Source organism: Pristiophorus japonicus, chromosome 3 (assembly GCF_044704955.1).
Source record: "Pristiophorus japonicus isolate sPriJap1 chromosome 3, sPriJap1.hap1, whole genome shotgun sequence".
NCBI lineage: Eukaryota > Metazoa > Chordata > Chondrichthyes > Pristiophoridae > Pristiophorus > Pristiophorus japonicus.
In genome coordinates, this window is record NC_091979.1 from 3,577,327 (window position 1) to 3,597,867 (window position 20,541).

General features: G+C 55.1%; 1 protein-coding gene across 9 annotated transcripts in view; it reads left to right on the forward strand.

Annotated features, from left to right (window-relative positions):
• Positions 1–20,541, forward strand: part of LOC139259631 (tensin-1-like) — an 875,917-nt gene that overhangs the window by 673,132 nt on the left and 182,244 nt on the right. For all 9 annotated transcript variants that reach the window (XM_070875129.1, XM_070875131.1, XM_070875130.1 and 6 more), the window contains 3 exons: positions 8,587–8,647; positions 8,784–8,859; positions 15,478–15,607. In XM_070875129.1, the coding sequence (XP_070731230.1) occupies positions 8,587–8,647; positions 8,784–8,859; positions 15,478–15,607 (267 nt within the window). The remainder of the gene's footprint in view (positions 1–8,586; positions 8,648–8,783; positions 8,860–15,477; positions 15,608–20,541) is intronic.

A 20,541-nucleotide genomic window follows, 5' to 3' on the forward strand; every position in this document is an offset into this window, starting at 1 on the left:
TCAACACTCACTCCCTCCCTCCCCCACCCTCAACACTCACTCCCTCCCTCCCCCACCTTCAACACTCACTCCCTCCCCCACCCTCAACACTCACTCCCTCCCTCCCCCACCCTCAACACTCACTCCCTCCCCCATTGTCAACACTCACTCCCTCCCCCATCCTCAGCACTCACTCCCTCCCCCACCCTCAGCACTCACTCCGTCCCCCACCCTCAGCACTCACTCCCACCCCCATCCTCAGCACTCACTCCCTCCCCCACCCTCAGCACTCACTCCCTCCCCCACCCTCAGCACTCACTCCGTCCCCCATTGTCAACACTCACTCACTCCCCCATCCTCAGAACTCAATCCCTCCCCCACCCTCAGCACTCACTCCCTCCCCCACCCTCAGTACTCACTCCCTCCCCCATCCTCAGCACTCACTCCCTCCCCCATTGTCAACACTCACTCCCTCCCCCACCCTCAGCACTCACTCCCTCCCCCATTGTCAACATTCATTCCCTCCCCCACCCTCAACACTCACTCCCTCACCCATTGTCAACACTCACTCCCTCCCCCACCCTCAACACTCACTCAGTCCCTCTCCACCCTCAACACTCACTCCCTCCCTCCCCCACCCTCAACACTCACTCCCTCCCTCCCCCACCCTCAACACTCACTCCCTCCCCCATCGTCAACACTCACTCCCTCCCTCCCCCACCTTCAACACTCACTCCCTCCCCCACCCTCAACACTCACTCCCTCCCTCCCCCACCCTCAACACTCACTCACTCCCTCCCCCACCCTCAACACTCACTCCCTCCCCCATCGCCAACACTCACTCCCTCCCTCCCCCACCCTCAACAGTCACTCCCTCCCTCCCCCACCCTCAACACTCACTCCCTCCCTCCCCCACCCTCAACACTCACTCCCTCGCCCATTGTCAACACTCACTCCCTCCCCCATCCTCAGCACTCACTCCCTCCCCCATTGTCAACACTCAGTCCCTCCCCCACCCTCAGCACTCACTCCCTCCCCCATCCTCAGCACTCACTCCGTCCCCCACCCTCAGCACTCACTCCCTCCCCCATCCTCAGCACTCACTCCCTCCCCCACCCTCACCACTCACTGCCTCCCCCATCCTCAGAACTCACTCCCTCCCCCACCCTCAGCACTCACTCCCTCCCCCATTGTCAACACTCACTCCCTCCCCCATCCTCAGCACTCACTCCCTCCCCCATTGTCAACACTCACTCCCTCCCCCATCCTCAGAACTCAATCCCTCCCCCACCCTCAGCACTGACTCCCTCCCCCACCCTCAACACTCACTCCCTCCCCCATCCTCAGCACCCACTCCCTCCCCCATTGTCAACACTCATTCCCTCCCCCACCCTCAACACTCACTCCCTCCCCCATCCTCAGCACTCACTCCCTCCCCCATTGTCAACACTCATTCCCTCCCCCACCCTCAACACTCACTCCCTCCCCCATTGTCAACACTCACTCCCTCCCCCATCCTCAGCACTCACTCCCTCCCCCATTGTCAACACTCATTCCCTCCCCCACCCTCAACACTCACTCCCTCCCCCACCCTCAACACTCACTCCCTCCCTCCCCCACCCTCAACACTCACTCCCTCCCTCCCCCACCTTCAACACGCACTCCCTCCCTCACCCTCAACACTCACTCCCTCCCTCCTCCACCCTCAACACTCACTCCCTCCCCCATCTTCAGCACTCACTCCCTCCATCATTGTCAACACTCACTCCCTCCCCCACCCTCAGCACTCACTCCCTCCCCCACACTCAGCACTCACTCCCTCCCCCACCCTCAGCACTCACTCCCTCCCCCACCCTCAGCACTCACTCCCTCCCCCATCCTCAGCACTCACTCCCTCCCCCACCCTCAGCACTCACTCCCTCCCCCACCCTCAGCACTCACTCCCTCCCCAATCCTCAGAACTCCCTCCCTCCCCCACCCTCAGCACTCACTCCATCCCCCACCCTCAGCACTTACTCCCTCCCCCATTGTCAACACTCACTCCCTCCCCAATCCTCATAACTCCCTCCCTCCCCCACCCTCAGCACTCACTCCCTCCCCCCCTCAACACTCACTCCCTCCCCCATCCTCAGCACTCACTCCCTCCCCCATTGTCAACACTCATTCCCTCCCCCACCCTCAACACTCACTCCCTCCCCCATCCTCAGCACTCACTCCCTCCCCCAATGTCAACACTCACTCCCTCCCCCAATCTCAACACTCACTCCCTCCCCCACCCTCAGCACTCACTCCCTCCTCCATTGTCAACACTCATTCCCTCCCCCACCATCAACACTCACTCCCTCCCCCACCCTCAACACTCACTCCCTCCCCCATCCTCAGCACTCACTCCCTCCCCCATTGTCAACACTCATTCCCTCCCCCACCCTCAACACTCACTCCCTCCCCCATCCTCAGCACTCGCTCCCTTCCCTATTGTCAACACTCACTCCCTCCCCCACCCTCAACAGTCACTCCCTCCCCCACCCTCAGCACTCACTCACTCCCCCATTGTCAACATTCATTCACTCCCCCACCCTCAACACTCACTCCCTCCCCCACCCTCAGCACTCACTCCCTCCCCCATTGTCAACACTCACTCCCTCCCCATCCTCAGCACTCACTCCCTCCCCCATTGTCAACACTAATTCCCTCCCCCACCCTCAACACTCACTCCCTCCCCCACCCTCAACACTCACTCCCTCCCTCCCCCACCCTCAACACTCACTCCCTCCCTCCCCCACCCTCAACACTCACTCCATCCCCCACCCTCAACACTCACTCCCTCCCTCCCCCACCCTCAACACTCACTCCCTCCCTCCCCCACCCTCAACACTCACTCCGTCCCCCATCGTCAACACTCACTCCCTCCCTCCCCCACCTTCAACACTCACTCCCTCCCCCACCCTCAACACTCACTCCCTCCCTCCCCCACCCTCAACACTCACTCCCTCCCCCATTGTCAACACTCACTCCCTCCCCCATCCTCAGCACTCACTCCCTCCCCCATTGTCAACACTCACTCCCTCCCCCACCCTGAGCACTCACTCCCTCCCCCATTGTCAACACTCACTCCCTCCCCCACCCTCAGCACTCATTCCCTCCCCCACCCTCAGCACTCGCTCCCTCCCCCACCCTCAACACTCACTCCCTCCCCCATCCTCAGCACTCACTCCCTCCCCCATTGTCAACACTCATTCCCTCCCCCACCCTCAACACTCACTCCCTCCCCCATCCTCAGCACTCACTCCCTCCCCCACCCTCAGCACTCACTCCCTCCCCCATTGTCAACACTCATTCCCTCCCCCACCCTCAACACTCACTCCCTCCCCCATTGTCAACACTCACTCCCTCCCCCACCCTCAACACTCACTCCCTCCCCCACCCTCAGCACTCACTCCCTCCCCCATTGTCAACACTCATTCCCTCCCCCACCCTCAACACTCACTCCCTCCCCCACCCTCAACACTCACTCCCTCCCTCCCCCACCCTCAACACTCACTCCCTCCCCCATCCTCAGCACTCACTCCCTCCCCCATTGTCAACACTCATTCCCTCCCCCACCCTCAACACTCACTCCCTCCCCACCCTCAACACTCACTCCCTCCCCCACCCTCAGCACTCACTCCCTCCCCCATTGTCAACACTCACTCCCTCCCCCACCCTCAACACTCACTCCCTTCCCCACCCTCAGCACTCACTCCCTCCCCCATTGTCAACACTCATTCCCTCCCCCACCCTCAGCACTCACTCCTCCCTCCCCCATTGTCAACACTCACTCCCTACCCCACCCTCAACACTCACTCCCTCCCCCACCCTCAACACTCACTCCCTCCCTCCCCCACCCTCAACACTCACTCCCTCCCTCCCCCACCCTCAACACTCCCTCCCTCCCTCCCCCACCCTCAACACTCACTCCCTCCCTCCCCCACCCTCAACACTCACTCCCTCCCCCACCCTCAACACTCCCTCCCTCCCCCACCCTCAACACTCACTCCCTCCCTCCCCCACCCTCAACACTCACTCCCTCCCTCCCCCACCCTCAACACTCACTCCCTCCCCCACCCTCAACACTCCCTCCCTCCCCCACCCTCAACACTCACTCCCTCCCTCCCCCACCCTCAACACTCACTCCCTCCCCCACCCTCAACACTCACTCCCTCCCTCCCCCACCCTCAACACTCACTCCCTCACCCATTGTCAACACTCACTCCCTCCCCCACCCTCAGCACTCACTCCCTCCCCCACCCTCAGCACTCACTCCCTCCCCCATCCTCAGCACTCACTCCCTCCCCCACCCTCAGCACTCACTCCCTCCCCCACCCTCACCACTCACTCCCTGCCCCATCCTCAGAACTCCCTCCCTCCCCCACCCTCAACACTCACTCCCTCCCTCCCCCACCCTCAACACTCACTCCCTCCCTCCCCCACCCTCAACACTCACTCCCTCCCTCCCCCACCCTCAACACTCACTCCCTCCCTCCCCCACCCTCAACACCCACTCCCTCCCCCACCCTCAACACTCCCTCCCTCCCCCACCCTCAACACTCACTCCCTCCCTCCCCCACCCTCAACACTCACTCCCTCCCTCCCCCACCCTCAACACTCACTCCCTCCCCCACCCTCAACACTCACTCCCTCCCCCACCCTCAACACTCACTCCCTCCCTCCCCCACCCTCAACACTCACTCCCTCCCTCCCCCACCTTCAACACTCACTCCCTCCCCCACCCTCAACACTCACTCCCTCCCTCCCCCACCCTCAACACTCACTCCCTCCCCCATTGTCAACACTCACTCCCTCCCCCATCCTCAGCACTCACTCCCTTCCCCATTGTCAACACTCACTCCCTCCCCCACCCTCAGCACTCACTCCCTCCCCCATCCTCAGCACTCACTCCCTCCCCCACCCTCAGCACTCACTCCGTCCCCCACCCTCAGCACTCACTCCCTCCCCCATCCTCAGCACTCACTCCCTCCCCCACCCTCAGCACTCACTCCCTCCCCCACCCTCAACACTCACTCCCTCCCCCATCCTCAGAACTCACTCCCTCCCCCACCCTCAGCACTCACTCCCTCCCCCATTGTCAACACTCACTCCCTCCCCCACCCTCAGCATTCACTCCGTCCCCCACCCTCAGCACTCACTCCCTCCCCAATCCTCAGAACTCAATACCTCCCCCACCCTCAGCACTCACTCCCTCCCCCATCCTCAGAACTCAATACCTCCCCCACCCTCAGCACTCACTCCCTCCCCCACCCTCAACACTCACTCCCTCCCCCATCCTCAGCACCCACTCCCTCCCCCATTGTCAACACTCATTCCCTCCCCCACTCTCAACACTCACTCCCTCCCCCATCCTCAGCACTCACTCCCTTCCCCATTGTCAACACTCACTCCCTCCCCCACCCTCAACACTCACTCCCTCCCCCACCCTCAGCACTCACTCCCTCCCCCACCCTCAGCACTCACTCCCTCCCCCACCCTCAGCACTCACTCCCTCCCCCATTGTCAACACTCACTCCCTCCCCCATCCTCAGCACTCACTCCCTCCCCCATTGTCAACACTCATTCCCTCCCCCACTCTCAACACTCACTCCCTCCCCCACCCTCAACACTCACTCCCTCCCCCACCCTCAACACTCACTCCCTCCCCCACCCTCAACACTCACTCCCTCCCTCCCCCACCCTCAACAATCACTCCCTCCCCCACCCTCAACACTCACTCCCTCCCTCCCCCACCCTCAACACTCACTCCCTCCCCCATTGTCAACACTCACTCCCTCCCCCACCCTGAGCACTCACTCCCTCCCCCACCCTCACCACTCACTCCCTCCCCCACCCTCAGCACTCACTCCCTCCCCCATCCTCAGCACTCACTCCCTCCCCCACCCTCACCACTCACTCCCTCCCCCACCCTCAGCACTCACTCCCTCCCCCATCCTCAGCACTCACTCCCTCCCCCACCCTCAGCACTCACTCCCTCCCCCACCCTCAGCACTCACTCCCTCCCCCATTGTCAACACTCACTCCCTCCCCCACCCTCAACACTCACTCCCTTCCCCACCCTCAGCACTCACTCCCTCCCCCACCCTCAGCACTCACTCCCTCCCCCATTGTCAACACTCACTCCCTCCCCCATCCTCAGCACTCACTCCCTCCCCCACCCTCAACACTCACTCCCTCCCCCACCCTCAGCACTCACTCCCATCCCGTTGTCAACACTCACTCTCTCCCCCATCCTCAGCACTCACACCCTCCCCCACCCTCAACACTCACTCCCTCCCCCATCCTCAGCACTCACTCCCTCCCCCATTGTCAACACTCATTCCCTCCCCCACCCTCAACACTCACTCCCTCCCCCACCCTCAACACTCACTCCCTCCCTTCCCCACCCTCAACACTCACTCCCTCCCCCATCCTCAGCACTCACTCCCTCCCCCATTGTCAACACTCATTCCCTCCCCCACCCTCAACACTCACTCCCTCCCCCACCCTCAGCACTCACTCCCTCCCCCACCCTCAGCACTCACTCCCTCCCCCATTGTCAACACTCACTCCCTCCCCCACCCTCAACACTCACTCCCTTCCCCACCCTCAGCACTCACTCCCTCCCCCATTGTCAACACTCATTCCCTCCCCCACCCTCAGCACTCACTCCTCCCTCCCCCATTGTCAACACTCACTCCCTACCCCACCCTCAACACTCACTCCCTCCCCCACCCTCAACACTCACTCCCTCCCTCCCCCACCCTCAACACTCACTCCCTCCCTCCCCCACCCTCAACACTCACTCCCTCCACCACCTCTAACACTCACTCCCTCCACCACCCTCAACACTCACTCCCTCCACCACCGGCGCCCCCTGGCTGCAGTGTGCACCATCTACATGATGCACTGCAGCAACTCGCCAAGGCTTCTTCGGCAGCACCTCCCAAACCCACGACCTCTACCCGCTAGAATGAGAAGGGTAACAGGTGCATGGGAACACCACCACCTCCACGTTCCCCTCCCAGTCACACTCCATCCTGACTGGGAAATATATCACCGTACCTTCATCGTCGCTGGGTCACAATCCTGGAGCTCCCTCCCTAACAGCTCTGTGGGAGCACCTTCACCACACGGACTGCAGCAGTTCAAGAAGGCGGCTCACCACCACCTTCTCACGGGGCAATTAGGGACGGGCTATAAATGCCGGTCTGGCCAGCGATGACCACAGAGTTGCCCAAAAGTAGTCCCTACTTAACTCTATCAAACTCTTACACCTCCTTTAGACGCTCTTTAAAACCAATACATTTAGCTTTTAGTCACCCGTCGTAATGTCTCTTTAGCTCGGTGTCAATATGTCCAATCGCACTCCTGTGAAGTACCTTGGTTGTTAGTCACACTAGACAGCAAAGCCGCTTTGTGCAATGCTGTGGATGAGAGTGGTCTATGTCTTTGACCTCGGAATCACTTGCAACATAATTGAGGAAATGAAGTGTTCCTTTCGAACAATGGCTGCCAGTGGAAATGTCCGTAGGAATGTTAGCAGATGGAATTATCCCTTTCACCCAATCGCCTGGTCCCTCACGGGCAGCTTATGGACCAGAACTTGTGGTGGGGAGGGAGAGAGGGTGTGGGCAGGCCGTTTACACACCCAAACTAACCTGCTCCCTGCCCACTCACCTCCCCCTGCAGGAGAGGTCCTCAGGGCTGGGAGAGGGCGGCTGGATTGTGTCATTGCGAGCAGGATTCACCACTGTCCATCCGGCATTTAACTAGCATTTCCTCACTGTCCTGAGCCACGTGTAACTGTTTATGTGCCACTGCGTGTCATTATTTCATGGATTCCTCCACCGTCCTTTCTTGATGATAAGTAATGTTTACATTGCAGACTGTTTCATCCTGCCTGTTTGTCTACTTCTCTCTCTCCCTCAATCTGCATCTCTCTCTATCTGTTTCAGTCTCTCTCTCTCTCTGTCTCTCTCTGTCTGTTTCTCTCTCTCTTTCTCTCTCTGTGTCTCTCTCTCTCTCTCTCTGTCTCTTGCTGTCTGCTTCTCTCTTTCACTTCCTGTCTCTATATCTAGCTGTCTCTCTGTCTATCTCTCTGTCTCTGTCTCTCTCACTGTCTCTCTGTCTGTCTCTCTGTCTTTCTCTCCATCACTCACTCTTTGTCTCTCTGTCCTCTCTGTATCTCCCTCTACACCACTCTCTGACTCTCTCTCTTTCTGTCACTTTCTCTGTCACTCTCCCTCTTCTCTGTCACACGCTCTCTGTTTCTCTCTCTCTTCGTCACTATTTCTCTCTCTCTCCATCACTTTCTCTGTCTCACCCTCTCTCTCTCTCTCACTGTCTCTTTCTCTCTCTCTGTCACTGTCTCTCTCTGTCTCACCAGCTCTCTCTTACTCGCACTGTTTCTCTGTCTCTGTCTCTGTCTCTCTCTCTCTCTCTCTCTGTCACTGTCTCTCTCTGTCTCACCAGCTCTCTCTCACTCGCACTGTTTCTCTCTCTGTCTCTGTCTCTCTCTCTCTGTCACTCTCTCTCACTCCTCAGCTGACCACTAATGCTGCTCCTCCTGTGCTCCAGGGTGCCGGCCGTTTCTGAAGATCTACCAGACCATGCAGCCAGTGTACACATCAGGAATCTAGTGAGTGACTCTCCGAGCATCTACCACTCGAAGTTCTGTTCTCTACCTTCCCATGTGTTGATTGATTAGGTTATAGGCTCGCCTTAAATATAAGTTGTCACCCATTTGGTTTTCTCTGTTTTATTAAATACATCAGCAACATCCCAGGCGACGGTCAGACCAGTATCTGCATCACCATCGAGCCGGGACTCATGCTGAAAGGAGACATACTGGTAAGTGATCATTGTAGGATCAGAAATCCCCCAAATCGTCTTCAATGTTCCCAAATTTACAGCCATGTAAACTGACTCTCACTGGGGTACAGTTCCACACACAGTGATTCTCACTGGGGTACAGAACATAAGAACATAAGAACATAAGAACATAAGAATTAGGAACAGGAGTAGGACATCTAGCCCCTCGAGCCTGCTCCGTCATTCAACAATATCATGGCTGATCTGGCCGTGGACTCAGTTCCACTTACCTGCCCGCTCCCCATAACCCTTAATTCCCTTATTGGTTAAAAATCTATCTATCTGTGACTTGAATACATTCAATGAGCTAGCCTCAACTGCTTCCTTGGGCAGAGAATTCCACAGATTCACAACCCTCTGGGAGAAGAAATTCCTTCTCAACTCGGTTTTAAATTGGCTCCCCCGTATTTTGAGGCTGTGCCCCCTAGTTCTAGTCTCCCCGACCAGTGGAAACAACCTCTCTGCCTCTATCTTGTCTATCCCTTTCATTATTTTAAATGTTTCTATAAGATCACCCCTCATCCTTCTGAACTCCAACGAGTAAAGACCCAGTCTACTCAATCTATCATCATAAGGTAACCCCCTCATCTCCGGAATCAGCCTAGTGAATCGTCTCTGTACCCCCTCCAAAGCCAGTATATCCTTCCTTAAGTAAGGTGACCAAAACTGCATGCAGTACTCCAGGTGCGGCCTCACCAATACCCTATACAGTTGCAGCAGGACCTCCCTGCTTTTGTACTCCATCCCTCTCGCAATGAAGGCCAACATTCCATTCGCCTTCCTGATTACCTGCTGCACCTGCAAACTAACTTTTTGGGATTCATGCGTATTAAAGTTTAATTTGTTTTAATTGCCGGTGCTTTTAGTGTCCCCCTCCCCTTTTATAGGGGCCACTTGGAGAAAAAATATGTTATTGTGCCAAAAAAAACCACAAAAAAATAAAAGGGCCTGTAAATGTTTGGTGTTTCCCCCAGATCGGGGGGGCACGGTTTAATGTTTTTTGTTTACTCCCAAAAAGAGTTTCATGCACAAGGACCCCCAGGTCCCTCTGCACCGCAGCATGTTGTAATTTCTCCCCATTCAAATAATATTCCCTTTTACTGTTTTTTTCCCCCAAGGTGGATGACCTCACACTTTCCGACATTGTATTCCATCTGACAAACTTTAGCCCATTCGCTTAATCTATCTAAAGCTCTTTGCAGCCTCTCTGTGTCCTCTACACAACCCGCTTTCCCACTAATCTTTGTGTCATGTGCAAATTTTGTTACACTACACTCTGTCCCCTCTTCCGGGTCATCTATGTATATTGTAAACAGTTGTGGTCCCAGCACCGATCCCTGTGGCACACCACTAACCACCGATTTCCAACCCGAAAAGAACCCATTTATCCGGAATCTCTGCTTTCTGTTCGCCAACCAATTCTCTATCCATGCTAATACATTTCCTCTGACTCGTTTTATCCTCAAAGAATTCCAGTAAATTAGTTAAACATGATTTCCCCTTCATGAATCCATGCTTGTCTGCTTGATTGCATTATTCCTATCCAGATGTCCCGCTATTTCTTCCTTAATGATAGTTTCAAGCATTTTCCCCACTACAGATGTTAAACTAACCGGCCTATAGTTACCTGCCTTTTGTCTGCCCCCTTTTTTAAACAGAGGCGTTACATTAGCTGCTTTCCAATCCGCTGGTACCTCCCCAGAGTCCAGAGAATTTTGGTAGATGATAACGAATGCATCTGCTATAACTTCCGCCATCTCTTTTAATACCCTGGGATGCATTTCATCAGTCCCACACACACTGACTCTCACTGGGGTACAGTACCACACACACTGACTCTCACTGGGGTACGGGTCCCACACACACTGACTCTCACTGGGGTACAGACCCACACACACTGACACTCACTGAGGTACGGGACCCACATGGACTGACTCTCACTGGGGTACAGTCCCACACACACTAACTCTCACTGGGGTACAGTCCCACACACACTGACTCTCACTGGGGTACGGGTCCCACACACACTGACTCTCACTGGGGTACAGTCCCACACACACTAACTCTCACTGGGGTACAGTCACACACACACTGACTCTCACTGGGGTACAGTCCCACACACACAATCTCACTGGGGTACAGTCCAAACCACACTGACTCTCACTGGGGTACAGTCCCACACACACTGACTCTCACAAGGGTACGGGTCCCACACACACTGACTCTCACTGGGGTACAGTCCCACACACACTGACCCTCACTGGGGTACGTGTCCCACACACACTGACTCTCACTGGGGTACAGTTCCATACACACTGACTCTCATTGGGGTACAGTCCCACACACACTGACTCTCAGTGGGGTACAGTCCCACACACACTGACTCTCACTGGGGTACGGGTCCCACACAGACTGACTCTCACTGGGGTACGGGTCCCACACACACTGACTCTCACTGGGGTACAGTCCCACACACACTGACTCTCACTGGGGTACAGTACCACACACACTGACTCTCACTGGGGTACAGTCCCACACACACTGACTCTCACTGGCGTACAGTCCCGCACACACTGACTCTCACTGGGGTACAGTCCCACACAACTGACTCTCATTGGGGTACAGTACCACACACACTGACTCTCACTGGGGGACATTTCCACACACACTGACTCTTACTGGGGTACAGTCCCACACACACTGACTCTCACTGGGGTACAGTCCCACAAACACTGACTCTCACTGGGGTACAGTCCCACACACACTGACTCTCACTGGGGTACGGGTCCCACACACACTGACTCTCACTGGGGTACAGTTCCACACACACTGACTCTCACTGGGGTACAGTCCCACACACACTGACTCTCACTGGGGTACAGTTCCATACACACTGACTCTCACTGGGGTATGGGTCCCACACACACTGACTCTCACTGGGGTACAGACCCACACACACTGACTCTCACTGGGGTACGGGTCCCACACACAGTGACTCTCAGTGGGGTACAGTCCCACACAGACTGACTCTCACTTGGGTACGGGTCCCACACACACTGACTCTCACTGGGGTACAGACCCACACACACTGACTCTCACTGGGGTACAGACCCACAAACACTGACTCTCACTGGGGTACGGGTCCCACACAGACTGACTCTCACTGGGGTACAGTCCCACACACACTGACTCTCACTGGAGTACGGGTCCCACGCACACTGACTCTAACTGGGGTACAGTCCCACAAACGCTGACACTCACTGGGGTACAGTCCCACACACACTGACTCTCACTGGAGTGTTAATATGTCAGTCAGTCACAGAATGACGGGGTCAGTTAATTGGCCAAAGTGCGACAGCGATGCATCATTGAGCTGTCAGTTTCACAGTGAGGGGCCGCACTGTCGAGGGTCAGTCAGTCACACAGTGAGGGGCCGCACTATCGAGGGTCAGTCACACAGTGAGGGGCCGCACTATCGAGGGTCAGTCACACAGTGAGGGGCCACACTATCGAGGGTCAGTCACACAGTGAGGGGCCGCACTATTGAGGGTCAGTCACACAGTGAGGGGCCGCACTATCGAGGGTCAGTCACACAGTGAGGGGCCGCACTATCGAGAGTCAGTCACACAGTGAGGGGCCGCACTATCGAGGGTCAGTCAGTCACACAGTGAGGGGACCGCACTATCGAGGGTCAGTCACACAGTGAGGGGCCGCACTATCGAGGGTCAGTCACACAGTGAGGGGCCGCACTATCGAGGGTCAGTCACACAGTGAGGGGGCCACACTATCGAGGGTCAGTCAGTCACACAGTGAGGGGCCGCACTATCGAGGGTCAGTCACACAGTGAGGGGCCGCACTATCGAGGGTCAGTCACACAGTGAGGGGCCGCACTATCGAGGGTCAGTCACACAGTGAGGGGCCGCACTATCGAGGGTCAGTCAGTCACACAGTGAGGGGCCGCACTATCGAGGGTCAGTCAGTCACACAGTGAGGGGCCGCACTATCGAGGGTCAGTCAGTCACACAGTGAGGGGCCGCACTATCGAGGGTCAGTCACACAGTGAGGGGGCCGCACTATCGAGGGTCAGTCAGTCACACAGTGAGGGGCCGCACTATCGAGGGTCAGTCAGTCACACAGTGAGTGGCCGCACTATCGAGGGTCAGTCACACAGTGAGGGGCCGCACTATCGAGGGTCAGTCAGTCACACCATGAGGGGCCGCACTATCGAGGGTCAGTAACACAGTGAGGGGCCGCACTATCGAGGGTCAGTCACACAGTGAGGGGCCGCACTATCGAGGGTCAGTCAGTCACACAGTGAGGGGCCGCACTATCGAGGGTCAGTCACACAGTGAGGGCCGCACTATCGAGGGTCAGTCACACAGTGAGGGGCCGCACTATCGAGGGTCAGTCACACAGTGAGGGCCGCACTATCGAGGGTCAGTCACACAGTGAGGGGCCGCACTATCGAGGGTCAGTCAGTCACACAGTGAGGGGCCGCACTATCGAGGGTCAGGCAGTCACTCAGTGAGGGGGCCGCACTATCGAGGCTCAGTCACACAGTGAGGGGCCGTACTATCGAGGGTCAGTCAGTCACACAGTGAGGGGCCGCACTATCGAGGGTCAGTCAGTCACACAGTGAGGGGGCCGCACTATCGAGGGTCAGTCAGTCACACAGTGAGGGGCCGCACTATCGAGGGTCAGTCAGTCACACAGTGAGGGGCCGCACTATCGAGGGTCAGTCAGTCACACAGTGAGGGACCGCACTATCGAGGGTCAGTCACACAGTGAGGGGCCGCACTATCGAGGGTCAGTCACACAGTGAGGGGCCGCACTATCGAGGGTCAGTCACACAGTGAGGGGCCGCACTATCGAGGGTCAGTCACACAGTGAGGAGACGCACTATCGAGGGTCAGTCAGTCACATAGTGAGGGGCCGCACTATCGAGGGTCAGTCACACAGTGAGGGGCCGCACTATCGAGGGTCCGTCACACAGTGAGGGGCCGCACTATCGAGGGTCAGTCAGTCACACAGTGAGGGGCCGCACTATCGAGGGTCAGTCAGTCACATAGTGAGGGGCCGCACTATCGAGGATCAGTCAGTCACATAGTGAGGGGCCGCACTATCGAGGGTCAGTCACACAGTGAGGGGCCGCACTATCGAAGGTCAGTCACACAGTGAGGGGCCGCACTATCGAGGGTCAGTCACACAGTGTGGGGCCGCACTATCGAGGGTCAGTCACACAGTGAGGCGCCGCACTATCGAGGGTCAGTCACACAGTGAGGGGCCGCACTATCGAGGGTCAGTCACACAGTGAGGGCCGCACTATCGAGGGTCAGTCACACAGTGAGGGGCCGCACTATCGAGGGTCAGTCACACAGTGAGGGGCCGCACTATCGAGGGTCAGTCAGTCACACAGTGAGGGGGCCGCACTATCGAGGCTCAGTGACACAGTGAGGGGCCGCACTATCGAGGGTCAGTCAGTCACACAGTGAGGGGCCGCACTATCAAGGGTCAGTCAGTCACACAATGAGGGGCCGCACTATCGAGGGTCAGTCAGTCACACAGTGAGGGGCCGCACTATCGAGGGTCAGTCACACAGTGAGGGGCCGCACTATCGAGGGTCAGTCACACAGTGAGGGGCCGCACTATCGAGGGTCAGTCACACAGTGAGGGGCCGCACTATCGAGGGTCAGTCACACAGTGAGGGGCCGCACTATCGAGGGTCAGTCAGTCACACAGTGAGGGGTCGCACTATCGAGGGTCAGTCACACAGTGAGGGGCCGCACTAGCGAGGGTCAGTCACACAGTGAGGGGCCGCTCTATCGAGGGTCAGTCAGTCACACAGTGAGGGGCCGCACTATCGAGGGTCAGTCAGTCACACAGTGAGGGGTCGCACTATCGAGGGTCAGTCACACAGTGAGGGGCCGCACTAGCGAGGGTCAGTCACACAGTGAGGGGCCGCACTATCGAGGGTCAGTCAGTCACACAGTGAGGGGCCGCACTATCGAGGGTCAGTCAGTCACACAGTGAGGGGCCGCACTATCGAGGGTCAGTCACACAGTGAGGGGCCGCACTATCGAGGGTCAGTCACTCTGTGAGGGGCCGCACTATCGAGGGTCAATCAGTCACACAGTGAGGGGCCGCACTATCGAGGGTCAGTCAGTCACACAGTGAGGGGCCGCACTATCGAGGGTCAGCCACACAGTGAGGGGCCGCACTATCGAGGGTCAGTCACACAGTGAGGGGCCGCACTATCGAGGGTCGGTCACACAGTGAGAGGCCGCACTATCGAGGGTCAGTCAGTCACACAGTGAGGGGCCGCACTATCGAGGGTCAGTCAGTCACACAGTGAAGGGCCGCACTATCGAGGGTCAGTCAGTCACACAGTGAGGGGCCGCACTATCGAGGGTCAGTCACACAGTGAGGGGCCGCACTATCGAGGGTCAGTCAGTAACGAATACCAGGAAAGGAGCTTGCTGAGCTCAGGGACAGCTGTTGAGCACTCACTGTGCTTATCCCGAGGATCATTACGGAATTTCAAAAATACTTCAATCCTAAATCCAACGTCCTGTTTGTATCTGTTTCTGTCCCGTGTAGCTGAAGTGTTACCACAAGAAGTACCAGAGCCCAAGCAGAGAAATCGTGTTCCGGGTTCAGTTCCACACGTGTGCAATCCATGATCTTGGTGTGGTGTTTGGCAAACAGGATCTCGATGATGCCTTTAAAGGTGATGTCATTCATTTATTCACATTGTTGACAAACATTTATTGAAGGAGATGTTCTTCGGTTATTAAAGGTGACGTTTGTCGTTTATTAAAGGTGATATTATTTATTTATTAAAGGTGGTGCTATTAATTTATTAATGGATATGATATTCATTTTTTAATTACTTCATTGGCTGTGACAGATGTCTTATTAAGATTCACTTTCGGAGTCATCAGTGGTGATGTTCGAATTCATCTCAGTGCATCTGGGTGAACTGAATGAGTTATGGTGTTGTGAGATCTGGTAAAATTATATGTACGTGGGTTTGGGGGATATGGGGAGAGAGTGGGTGGGGTTGGGGGGATATGGGGAGAGAGTGGGTGGGTGGGTATGATTGAGGGATACAGGAATAAAGGGCGACTAGTGAAGGGCGGGATCGGACCTTGCGTATGGAATGATGGACCCGTGCTGGCCCCTGTTGGAGATGTGCGGACAAGGAGGAGATTCCTGTACGGGCTGCTCCTGCACATTCTCCACCTTGCCATCCTCGTCTGCCGTCCGGACACGCCATGGCGCACCATCTTGCCGTCCGGAGGAGTGCTCTCTATGTGGGAGTCCTCCCTCTATTTATTGGGGACTTGGCCTGGAGGGTGGTGCACGGAGCAGTCCCGTACAATCAGTTTTTAAGTCGGTTCACGGGCTCCCAGGCCGCCTGCAATTTCTGCGGTCTGGAGGATTCCATGTTCGATGTTTTTACTGAGTGTGTGAGGTTGCAGAACCTGTTCCAATATTTGAAGGGGCTGCTCCTCAAATTCTGGTTGCACTTCAGTCCCACACTCCTGATCTTTGGGCACCCTGTGCGGAGGGGAGCGGGCAGGTCGGAAGGCCTCCTCGTGGGACTGCTCCTGGGCCTGGCCAAGTGGGCCATCAGCCGGTCCTGGCAGCGGGCAGTCGAGGGGGTCGTTCAGCCTGACTGCCTGCCTCTCTTCCGCGGTTACATCCGAGCCAGGGTGTCCCTGGAGATGGAGCACGCGGTGTCCACCGGTACGCTCGCGGCCTTCCGCGAGAGGTGGGCGCCGGAGGGACTGGAGTGCATCATCGCCCCCGGCAACCAAATCTTAATTTGATTTGTAAGGTTTTCTTCAACATGTTTGGTTAGTTTGCAGTTTCTAGTTGTTGTGTCCCTTTAACAAGGGGGCACTTGGTTCCATTGTATAATTTAAAGCGTTGTAGAGTCATTGTATTGAGAATGGGTTAGCCAGTCACGTGATGTTCACAAAACTCAATAAAACCCAGTCAATTTCATCTAAATCATTTACGATCAGGCATGTGGTTGTGAGCCTATTGGATGAACTGGTAGATAAGAACATTAGAAATAGGAACAGGAGTCGGCCATTCGGCCCCTCGAGCCTGCTCCACCATTTAATACGATCATGACTGATCCGTTCATGGACTCAGCTCCACTTCCCTGCCCGCTCCCCGTAACCCCTTATTCCCTTATCATTCAAGAAACTGTCTATCTCCACCTTAAATATATTCAATGACCCAGCCTCCACAGCTCTCTGGGGCAGAGAATTCCACAGATTTACAACCCTCTGAGAGAAGAAATTCCTCCTCATCTCAGTTTTAAATGGGCGGCCCCTTATTCTGAGACTTTGTCCCCTAGTTTTAGTTTCCCCTATGAGTGGAAACATCCTCTCTGCATCCACCTTGTCGAGCCCCCTCATTATCTTATATGTTTCGATAAGATCATCTCTCATTCTTCTGAACTCCAATGAATAGAGGCCCAACCTGCTCAACTTTTCCTCATAAGTCAACTCCCTCATCTCCGGAATCAACCGAGTGAATCTTCTCTGAACAGCCTCCAATGCAAGTATATCCTTCCTTAAATACAGAGACCAAAACTGTACGCAGTACTCCAGGTGTGGCCTCACCAATACCCTATATAGTTGTAGCAGGACTTCTCTGCTTTTATACTCCATCCCCCTTGCAATAAATGCCAACATTCCATTTGCCTTCCTGATCACTTGCTGTACCTGCATACTAACTTTTTGTGTTTCATGCACAAGGACCCCCAGGTCCCTCTGTACTGCAGCACTTTGTAATTTTTCGCAATTTAAATTATAATTTGCTTTTCTATTTTTTCTGCCCAAGTGGATAACCTCACAGTTTCCCACATTATACTTCATCTGCCAAATGTTTGCCCACTCACTTACCCTGTCTATATCCCTTTGCAGATTTTTTGTGTCCTCCTCACAATTTACTTTCCCACCCATCTTTTATCATCAGCAAACTTGTCCACATTATACTCGGTCCCTTCATCCAAGTCGTTAATATAGATTGTAAATAGTTGAGGTCCCAGCACCGATCCCTGCGGCACCCCACTAGTTATTGGAAAATGAACCATTTATCCGGACTCCCTGTTTTCTGTTAGTTAGCCAATCCTCTATCCATGCTAATATATTACCCCCAACCCCGTGAACTTTTCTCTTGTGCAGTAACCTTTTATGTGGCACTTTGTCAAATGCCTTCTGGAAATCCAAATACACCACATCCACTGGTTCCCCTTTATCCACCCTGTTCGTTACATCCTCAAAGAACTCCAGCAAATTTGTCAAACATGACTTCCCCTTCATAAATCCATGCTGACTCTGCCTGACCGAATTTTGCTTTTCCAAATGTCCTGCTACTGCTTCTTTAATAATGGACTCCAACATTTTCCCAACCACAGATGTTAGGCTAACTGGTCTATAGTTTCCTGCTTTTTCTCTGTCTCCTTTTTTAAATTGGGGGGTTACATTTGCAGTTTTCCAATCTGCTGGGACCTCCCCAGAATCCATAGAATTTTGGTAAATTACAACCAATGCATCCACAATCCCTGCTGCTACTTCTCTTAAGACCCTAGGACACGAGCCATCAGGTCCAGGGGATTTATCTGCCTTTAGTCCCATTATCTTACTGAGTACTACTTCATTAGTGATAGTGATTGTATTAACTTCCTCCCTACCTATAGCCCCTTGATTATCCACTATTGGGATATTTTTAGTGTCTTCTACCATGAAGACCGATACAAAATATTTGTTCAGAGTCTCTGCCATTTCCCTGGTCCCATTATTAATTCCCCAGTCTCGTCCTCTAAGGGACCAACATTTACTTTAGCCACTCTTTTCCTTTTTATGTACCTATAGAAACTCTTACTGTCTGGTAATGTGTAGTGCGATTGTCAAACCTTTGTTTCTAAACCAACTAGTTCTTAACATAGAAACATAGAAAATAGGTGCAGGAGTAGGCCATTCGGCCCTTCGAGCCTGCACCACCATTCAATAAGATCATGGCTGATCATTCACCTCAGTACCCCTTTCCTGCTTTCTCTCCATACCCCTTGATCCCTTTATCAATGTGTTGCTATGAATCCTTAAGCAAGGAACCCGTGAAGCAAAGAACCTATCTGCATTAGCCTGGAGGTCTGTGGGGTGATAAAATGTCACAAACAGCGGGGAGGGAGGGGTTTACCGGGGAAGGCCACTGACACACAACCAAAGCCGAGTGGGAGGGACCGGAATGAGTTGGTTAGATAGGGACTGAGGGGCGGCCAATGGGGCCATTCAGGGTCGAGGGTCAGGAACACTTGCTGCACTGAGGGACTTGGCGAGTTCTCAGATGGTCAGCTGCCTGCACACAGCAGGGAGGCTGAAGGCACTTTCATTTCACCCCATTATCAGAACAGGCCCGGGATCAGCGGGGTCAAGCTCGAACATCACTGACCCACCTCTGACCTTCTCCATGTGCGAGTCCAGGCGATGAGTGTTGGCAGGATTTTCAATCATGGAGGGAGGGTCCCAGCCAAGCTTCATCTTCAGATGCCAGCCGTGGGTCAGTGGGCAGCACTCTCTCGCCTCGGACTCAGAAGGTCGTGGGTTCAACGAGACCCTGTCTGTCCCCTCACGTAGATGTAAAAGATCACAGGGCACTATTTCAAAGTTGAGTAACGGAGTTCTCCCCAGTATCCTGCCCAATATTTACCCTCAACCAGCATCACTAATGCAAATTATCCGGTCATTATCACAGTGCTGTGTGTGGGAGCTTGCTGTGCGCAAATTGGCTGCTGCGTTTCCCACATTACAACAGTGACTGCACTCCAAAAGTACTTCATTGGCTGTAAAGCGACTTTGGGACGTCCAGAGGTGGTGAAAGGTGTTAAATAAATGGGTGTTCATTCTTTTTCCCCTCCCTAACCCAGGGGTCACTGGGCAGTGATCAGGAGCAGTAATCCTGGCTGAGTTCCCCCTCTCTCTCTAACCCAGGGGTCACTGGGCAGTGATCAGGAGCAGGAACCCTGGCTGATTTCCTCTCTCTCTAACCCAGGGGTCACTGGGCAGTGATCAGGAACAGGAACCCTGGCTGATTTCCCCCTCTCTCTCTGACCCAGGGATCACTGGGCAGTGATCAGGAACAGGAACTCTGGCTGATTTCCCCTCTCTCTAACCCAGGGGTCACTGGGCGGGGATCAGGAGCAGGAACCCTGGCTGATTTCCCCACTCTCTAACCCAGGGGTCACTGGGCAGTGATCAGGAGCAGGAACCCTGGCTGATTTCCCCTCTCTCTAACCCAGGGGTCACTGGACAGTGATCAGGAGCAGGAACCCTGGCTGATTTCCCCTCTCTAACCCAGGCGTCACTAAGACAAATTTTAGCACCTCATTAACCTCCATGGATGTACTTATCGCGCAAAGGCTTAAATAGTAAGCGAGCAGCCTGTGTCTTGTTATCACTAAGCCAAGCAGTTAGTCCTTGTCCTTTGATGCCTTTCACAAGCCAAGGCGCTCTGATTACAGACCTGTTGAATACCGGGACCCCTGGAAGGTGTCATAGAAACATAGACCATTCCCTCTCACAACCGAGCAGGATTTGCTCGCGTCTAATTCTGATCAAACGGCAGGTGCTGTTTGCCAGTGAT